The sequence below is a fragment of the Chanos chanos genome, chromosome 12 (assembly GCF_902362185.1).
Source record: "Chanos chanos chromosome 12, fChaCha1.1, whole genome shotgun sequence".
NCBI classification, from domain to species: Eukaryota; Metazoa; Chordata; class Actinopteri; order Gonorynchiformes; family Chanidae; genus Chanos; species Chanos chanos.
This window is the reverse complement of record NC_044506.1, coordinates 6,840,985-6,849,158: the sequence shown is the minus strand read 5'-3', so window position 1 is coordinate 6,849,158 and position 8,174 is coordinate 6,840,985. Positions and strand designations below refer to the sequence as shown.

Here is an 8,174-nt window from a genome sequence, read left to right as displayed (position 1 = left end):
TAGAGTCAAAAATCACACCAAGGTTTTTAGCTGTGGAATTTTGGCGAGAGAATGCAGTTGTCAAAATTTAATGTAAGATTATTAAAAAGATGCTTATGTGCAGGGGGACCAATGACTAGCATTTCCGTCTTACCTGCGTTAAGCAGCAGGAAGTTTGAAGATCAGGTTCCAAATGAACTTAAGACCACTCGTGAAAGACTTTCCCTCAATCTCCCAAGAGTGTGATGGTATAGACGCGCCTTTCTCCTTCAGGTGCTTGCAGAACCTTCTATATTTCACACTTGGTTTGTATTTTGCATGTCTTGGAAGTTGACCAGGGTAAAAGCATCTGCTAAATGAATAAATGTCAAATGTCTATATTTTGGAGCTTCACAGGTCTTGAATTTTGTTTTTGATCCCCATATTTTTCAGTATGTAGTTTTGGCTAGAGAGAGAGAGGGGGAGAGGGGAAGAGAGAGAGAGAGAGAGAGAGAGGGAGAGAGAGAGAGAGGGAGAGGGAGAGAGAGAGAGAGAGAGAGGGAGGGGAAGAGAGAGAGAGAGAGAGAGAGAGGGAGGGGAAGAGAGAGAGAGAGAGAGAGAGAGAGAGGGAGAGAGAGAGAGAGAGAGGGGAAGAGAGAGAGAGAGAGAGGGGGAGGGGAAGAGAGAGAGAGAGAGAGAGGGAGGGGAAGAGAGAGAGGGAGAGAGGGAGAGAGAGAGGGAGAGAGAGAGGGAGAGAGAGAGAGAGAGGGAGGGGAAGAGAGAGAGAGAGAGAGAGAGACAGGGAGAGAGGGAGTAAGAGAGAGGGAGGGAGAGAGGGAAAGTCTATTTGATCCTGAATCTGTCCACACAAAGCACTTAAGAAAGTGTAACGGTGTAATGTAACAATGTAATGTCAAAATAAACCTCTGTTCTTAGCTGAAAGGGAAAGACTCAGATGTAAAATGTATTTTATTGGTAAAATTCATGAGAGAACATTAAAATAGTATAAGCGTGTAAAGAATTCCGAACGCTGTCACGATCACCACATCAGTGATGCAATGTTACGCCCAGCCTAAGGGAAAACTGAGCATAGCGTGAAATGACTCCCCTCTTTCCCACTCCTAAGGATGACCTGTGCCACAGTGGATACAGTCCAAATGAAATTGATTTATTTTACAAAAGGTGGTGGTGTAGGCGTCAGGGTGAGCACAGCCAAAACAATAACCAAAACAATCTATAATATTAACAACTGAATAACCTATTCCCAACTAAAGAAAACAAAAAGGAAATACAGGCAGCTTACATACCTCCCTAACGTAAAACAGGAGATAAAAAAGAGTTATCAACGGAAAGATCTTCTCACCACTACAGCGGCCGGGGAGTATTCCAGAAAGCGGCTTTAGTGAAAACTCTGAGTTAGTTAACTCAGAATAAGTTGTAAACCTCCTAACAGTAGAGCCCTATGGCTTTATTTTGCTAGGAGAATGAAGCCATAGCACTCTTCTATTCGGAGCTTTACTACTTATTCTGAGTTAACTGACTCAGAGTTTTCACTAAACCTGCTTTCTGGTATACCCCGCAGGACTGCTCTCTCTTGAAAACTATTTACAATGTATACAGTCGTGGTTAATTTCACAACGCTGAAGTAACGATCGCTCGGCAGCACAGCAGCCAGGAAAAGACGGAGCAAGCCGGCGGCACGGTGGCGTGGTGGTTAGCGCTGTCACCTCACAGCAAGAAGGTCCTGAGTTTGATTCCCAGCCAGGATCCTTTCTCTGTGGAATTTGCACATTCTCCCCATGTTTGCACGGCAGCCCAGGTTTCCTCCCACAGTCCAAAGACATGTAAGTCAGGTGAACTGAAGATACTAAATTGCCCTTAGGTGTGAATGTTTGCATGACTGGCAACCTCTCCAGGGTGTTTCCCCACCTTTTGCCCAGTGAGCGCTAGGACAGGCTCCAGCACCCTGCAACCCTAATTAGGATAAGCAGCTTGGAAAATGAATGAACGATATTCTCTTGCCTTTCTTCACTTTCTCAAAAAAAGGTCCTCAGTGTTACTCTGACCACAGGATCTGCTTTACTTATGAAAAGATTAAACCACTATAACTCATATTTGCAGTCTTGTCACTGAGGATCCCTAATTTTTTAAAAAATGTGCAAATATTTCAACTGTTTTTCTTAACTGTCTGTGTTTAAAGTGTTATGACCCCGTCTAGGGTGGGGTGAACATAATTGGGTGGAGCTCCCTCCTTAACTTGCCGCCAGCGATCTCGCAACACCAACACCACGTTTGGAATTGTTAGTCAGCTTTATTTTTAATATTAATGAAACGTAAAAGACTTCAGGGGTGGGCAAGGCCAAAATAATAAACAAAACACCGCTAACCAAGAGGAGAGGGAACCACCTTACCTACCCCAAAATAATATTTAAAAAAAAAAAGGAATATAAATAAACTTCCCTGCCTCCCTTACCAACATAAACAGGAGAAAACGTGAGCCAAAATAAAATAGCACCCGCCCCCCTACCAGTGTTGACTAACATCAAACAGAAAAGTATTTTTAACACAACATAACACAACATGACTATTTACAACTATGTACAATAAGCTCTCGATGTGGAAGCACGATTCCACATCTTATGTACAGTAGATTTCGACAAGCTTTTCGCGGGGCGGCAGAGGTTTTTCAGGAGGATGAGCTCTCCGTGCCTTGCACAGCAGTCGTCTTTTCAAGCCTCCCGCACCCATTGTCCAGCCAATGGTAAACCACCAGCAATCTGGAAAAGAAATGGGGAGGAGGAGGAGAGAGAGAGAGAGACACCAAAACCGAAACAACAAATACGTCTCAGAACGTTGGTGGATTAAACAACAACAACAAAAATCTATGTTACTTACAGACATTAATTCATTACTCCTCCTTTGGTATTTGGCCAACGTTGCTGCTAGATTTATTCACACTTACATAAATTCAAAGGCGACATCACACAAAAACAATGACTGCAATCTTTATTATGTGCAAGGCCAATAAATAATGCAGCTAGTATTTAATATTATGAGAACGGGGGGTATTCCAGAAAGCAGGTTTAGAGAAAACTCAGAGTTAGTTAACTAAGAGCAAGTAGTAAAGCTCATAATAGAAGAGCCCTATGACTTTGTTTTGCTAGGAGAATGAAGCAAGAGGGATCTTCTATTAGGAGGAGTTTTCACTAAACCTGCTTTCTGGAATACCCCCCAGTTTTAATAATTTATACAGCAACTTTCAGGATTCTCAGTTATGTTTCTTTAATCTCACAGAGTGTTTTATTATTATTTTTAGTAGTAGTAGTAGTAGTAATTAATTTTGTTCTTGACCCTTATATTCTTTAGTTTGTGGTTAGGATAAAGACGATACCACTTCATTGCAGAAAACTACTTGTCTTCATCACACATATTAAAAACACACACATTTTTTTTTTCTTGCATGATATCCTCATCTCTTGTCAAAACCCTGTAAATAGCTGGATCTTCTTCTTTTTGGTGAGCTCCAAAATCAAATCATACTCATTTGGCCCAGGGTGTTGTCCAGTGTGCCTGGACAAGAGACTTTTTGGGACTGGTTCAAAGTAATGATGCCATATTCCTTTCCGGTTTGCTCCAAAGCCATACACATTCACCTGAAATCAGGAAGGACCAGCGCTCAGACTCAAATAAAAACCTTATGGCATCTTTTATTGGAATATACCTAACTTCAAATTACCAGGCTAATGTCAAAAAGTTCCAAATTTCTTTTCCTTGGTTCACTTCTTTATTAGTTAAATTTTGGCAAAAAGTGAGTTATACCTGGGTATTCAGAGCTCTATTGCTCTGGGTCAGAACATACCAAACACCTTTAAAAAAACTGTATTAAACACAGTAATCGCAACAAAACTGTTATTTTCATAACATTGTTCATTCAGGCCTATACCTTGTGTAGTAAATATGAGTGATATGGTTTAGAAGCATGGAAAACAAAGTGGAAGAATCATACTTCATCACAAATATGCAGAGACAGTATGAGGGTCAGGAAGCCAGTCGAGGGGTATCTGCCTTTCCCCTTAAGCCAGCTGGTGTGGACATAATTGATGAAAGCAGGATTGAGCACCATCACCTGATAAAACCAAAAGTGACCCAAGATGACATTTCCATTAACATCATAATAGGTCAAAATAGATATGAGAAAAGCATTACAGAAAAACATTGTCTTTTAGAGATCACAATCGCATCTAGTAGGTCAGAAACATATCACATCACCTTGTCCTTATCAACACTTAATTTGGCTAGAACGTTTATACGTGTCCTGTTGGGGGAAGAGATAGAGAAAGAAAGATGTAATTTTGTTTCTTTCTTTGTTTTGTTTTGTTTTTTCATTAGTTAAACATTTTTGTGCAATTCTGTTTTTCCTACCTTTTTATTGTACCGTTAGTCAAAGCACTCATGAGCCATTCCAGGTCCAGAGTCTTAAAGGGGAAAAGCACCACGTTGGTGTCATTGGACACGTCGACTGCACTCTCTGGGTAGAGGATATGATGAGTAGTTCTGGTCCCCACGTCTCTCTCGTAACCTTTGATGGGAGCTTTGTTCATCCTGAAGAGAGAAGAAGTGGATTTCTATCATTGGTTGGTGCAGAACTGCCACCCTCTCTGCACAACTAATTAGCATGATTCTCAAGTCAAACAGGATTTGTAACAGCTAAGAATCGGTGCCTGCCTCTTGAATGTACTTGCTTATTTTCATGAAACTTGAAACACCTCTCACATAAGTTCAAGGGTGATGAAATAACTCGGGCAAAAACAACACTTGGTGGCAAAAGCTCATGCAAAATATTTAACATTCTTTCAGTGCTTCTTATAATAAGGTTTCTAGATAACAATTAGCCAGATTACTTGTTACCTGATATGTCTGCGTTGCTTTACTTCAAATTGCCACTAACTGACAAAATGAACATGGAAAAAAAATAGCTGTTTGAAAGGAACCAATTTGCCTACTCAAATATATATATCACTCCAAGAACCTTCTTGTATGGTTACAAAGATAGCAGTCCAAAGCAAAACGTGAGCTTAAGCGTTGACCTCCTTAAGAATGTCATGGCTATGGTACAGTAGCCTACCTTATGACAAAATCAGCAGAATCTATGAGAGGGCCATAATGTGATCCTAAGAGGTTTCCAGAATTCCCCACAACAGAACAGACCCTGCAACGATCGGAACCCCCATCCAAGTAGCGATCTTCTCCAGGAATGAGTTGGAATAGTTTGTTCACAACCTCGGTGTAGTTGCTCCGCCGCTTGTCATACTGGAGCCCCTGATGAAACATGACAGGGAGGATTTATGTCACCTTGTGGATTGTATTTTAAAAAGGTCAATCGAGTTTACAAATGTACATGGCTTTTCACGTACTTCCTGTACAGTACAGCGACTCATGTCGTGCTTAGTAAGTTTGCTTAGTAAGTTTGTTTCGTCTCCCATTTTCAGTCGTTACTATGGCATCAGTTTGGGCACTTAAACTGTTTTTAAAACCGCTCATATAAGGTTTTAACGATCATATGTCTTTCTGAGTGTGCTCTGTCAGACATATAAATTACGATACCGAGTGCATTTCATGTTAAAATATAAGTATCATATATGATACAAGTTTCGAAACAAGGTGCTTTGAAAGACCCGCAAAAAGACAACGTGCAATGAAGATTCGTGTTTAGCGCTTGTACTGGGGTAACAGGAAATGAATCATGATGCCAAGGTAAACTGCAGCCTAATAATAATATTAATATTAGTGCAGACAGTTCCTTCAAAATTCACAAAATTGTATTTCACATACACTGAAAGTAAATTCCAATAGAATCGTTTAAATATAAACTCTGGTAGAGTATCTCTCTAAATGCGATGGGTAATTACCTGCCAATATTTGTAAATATTCCCACTGAGCGCGTTGTTTCCTCTGGACAACAACGGGCGAACTTCAGGCTTAAAGCGTTCTGTGAACCACGTATCGTTTGTAGGGGCGGCCACACAGCTAGCGCAACCACACGGCTCCTCAGGCCAAATATGTTCAGTTAGGTTACGGGCATATGAAACACAACGCAGCACATATTCATTGCTCGATCTTGTGAGTTCAACCGTGTAAACTGCAGTGATGATCAACAAAACGGCCAAAAACCAGAATTGTCTCTTCGTGAGTGCTTGCATTTTCTCTTGTTACTCTTGGGTGGTCGCTGGGCAGATTTGTTGGGTTTCTGATGGCTCCTGAGAAACTTAATAAAATGGGAATATAGTGTAATATGAATGTCTTCGTATGATTTATTCTGGCAATGTTTCTTAACCACCCTGAAAACACCTGAATGGAACATACGCGTTAGTGGTTATCAATAAACAGCCACATTCACACGCGAGCAAACAAAAAGTTCCTGTCAAATTAAAAAATCGTATAATAGCCGGCCTAATAGAAGATCATCATGAGGTGGGCTCACACCTGTTCTAAAACAGGTTTTAAAGTTCCGCTCTAAGAGAGAAGCTAAAAATTTACACGAAAATATTAAATACTGTGTAGATTATATCATAATACATTTTTATTTAGGTTGCACCATCCAGCTGTTATATTTCAAACATTTGTAATTTTGATTATTTTGCCCTTCCCCCCCACACACACATATACATACACATATAAATACACACACACACACACATTACAGAAATTGATTTCATATAATGACCAGAAGCAATTACTATGATAAAGACTCCTCGCGCCCATGACACAGTCATATAATCCAGCGCTTGTCAAAATCACAACATAACGCTCATGATTATATGCTAAGGAAATATTTAAACCAAAAAGAAAAAGATCGTACCCATATTTATTCGGCAGAGTTCATCTTTGCTGTTAGGTCTGGTGACAAACTACAGAAGTCTATCCCTTGTAGGTTTAATTGCTCGCGGCAGTCGGTAATCATTACCTATACGGGTGAAGTGCGTGGTAAGTGTTTGGGAGGAGCGGCTGCCAGAAAATCAAAATCCACTGCAGCGCATTCTTTCTAACATAACATATTTTCACGATATTCCTAGGAAATCTGATGAAACCGTATATCACTTGTTACTTTTCTTCAGTATTACTGAAAATCGCCCTCAGCTGAAAAAAAAAAAGGCAAAAACAATTAAACAAAGGTTGGATGTGGTTGTGAAAACGAATTGTGGTGCGTTTTAGTATTTCTGTGATGAACTCTTTGTATCTTTTTTTTTTCCCGGTCAGAAACAGTATGAAACCTTTAGAAGTTACAGATTCGCCTTCTTACAAAGTTTTTTTTTTCCCTTTGCATTAGGAAGACAGAACTAATTTTAGCAAGGAAAGCAATTTACCGTGATAACCTGCAGTTACAGTTGTGAGATGTGCCTCTTTTGTCTTTCCGTCTCCTATCCGGTATCTCTTGTTGCCCAGTGCATAAAACAGTTCAGGTGTTAAAGAGCACTACCTCGAAAAACGCTCTTTGTTGAACGCACTACTGGTCGACCTCACATAGCTTAAGAGACGAGACAACGGATCAGCTTACATTTTAGGTCCGTTTTGACCTAAGGTATTTAACAATAGGGGGAGCAAGAGGAGGAAAGGGGAGGACTGGTAGTGGTAGTAAATTTGAAGTGAAGATTTGGACTTTTGTTAAGGAACAAATACATAAAGATTACCTGTGTATATTCTCGTCTATATTTCTTTATTAATGAGTTTGCCCGTTTTTCTTTGCAAAGCCACACGTAATGGAACACGACTGAGTGGAACGCAGTTACTGGTGCGAAATACTCTTATCCCTTGGAATATCGACATCTCTATGCTCCGCTCTAACCCGTCGCCATCGAATGATTTGACCAACTCTCCCTGGAATGTGTAGAAAATTACTACCCAGGCAATTTACTGTGGCGAGAGAAGTTTCGTGATCGCTCTAAAGTTCTACGCGTTTCTGTATTATTTCGTCCAAAAAGTAGTTCTCTTTTTCAAAATTCTAAAGAGTAGAGGAAACCTATCAACCACACAACACAAAGAATTATAGTGCCATGCCTTGTTGAACACACGCAGGAAACGTATAACTGTTGTGTCATACAATGTATGTAAAACTATGTGAACTTCCAGAATAGGCTTCTCAGTTTCCAAATAATGATACAATAAATAAGTCATGGAGTTGTTCAGTGTTCAAACAAAGATATACTAATATTAACCAT

At 40.1% G+C, this 8,174-nt stretch overlaps 1 protein-coding gene across 1 annotated transcript; it reads right to left on the bottom strand.

Annotated features, from left to right (window-relative positions):
* Window positions 1-3,437: 3,437 nt before the first annotated feature.
* Window positions 3,438-6,158, bottom strand: LOC115824678 (CMP-N-acetylneuraminate-beta-galactosamide-alpha-2,3-sialyltransferase 1-like). The gene is made up of 6 exons (XM_030788435.1): window positions 5,868-6,158; window positions 5,084-5,277; window positions 4,381-4,560; window positions 4,228-4,273; window positions 3,965-4,084; window positions 3,438-3,611 (listed from the first exon to the last, which is right to left on the bottom strand). The coding sequence occupies exons 1-6, from the start codon at window positions 6,156-6,158 to the stop codon at window positions 3,438-3,440; spliced, it is 1,005 nt and encodes a 334-aa protein (XP_030644295.1).
* Window positions 6,159-8,174: the final 2,016 nt, after the last annotated feature.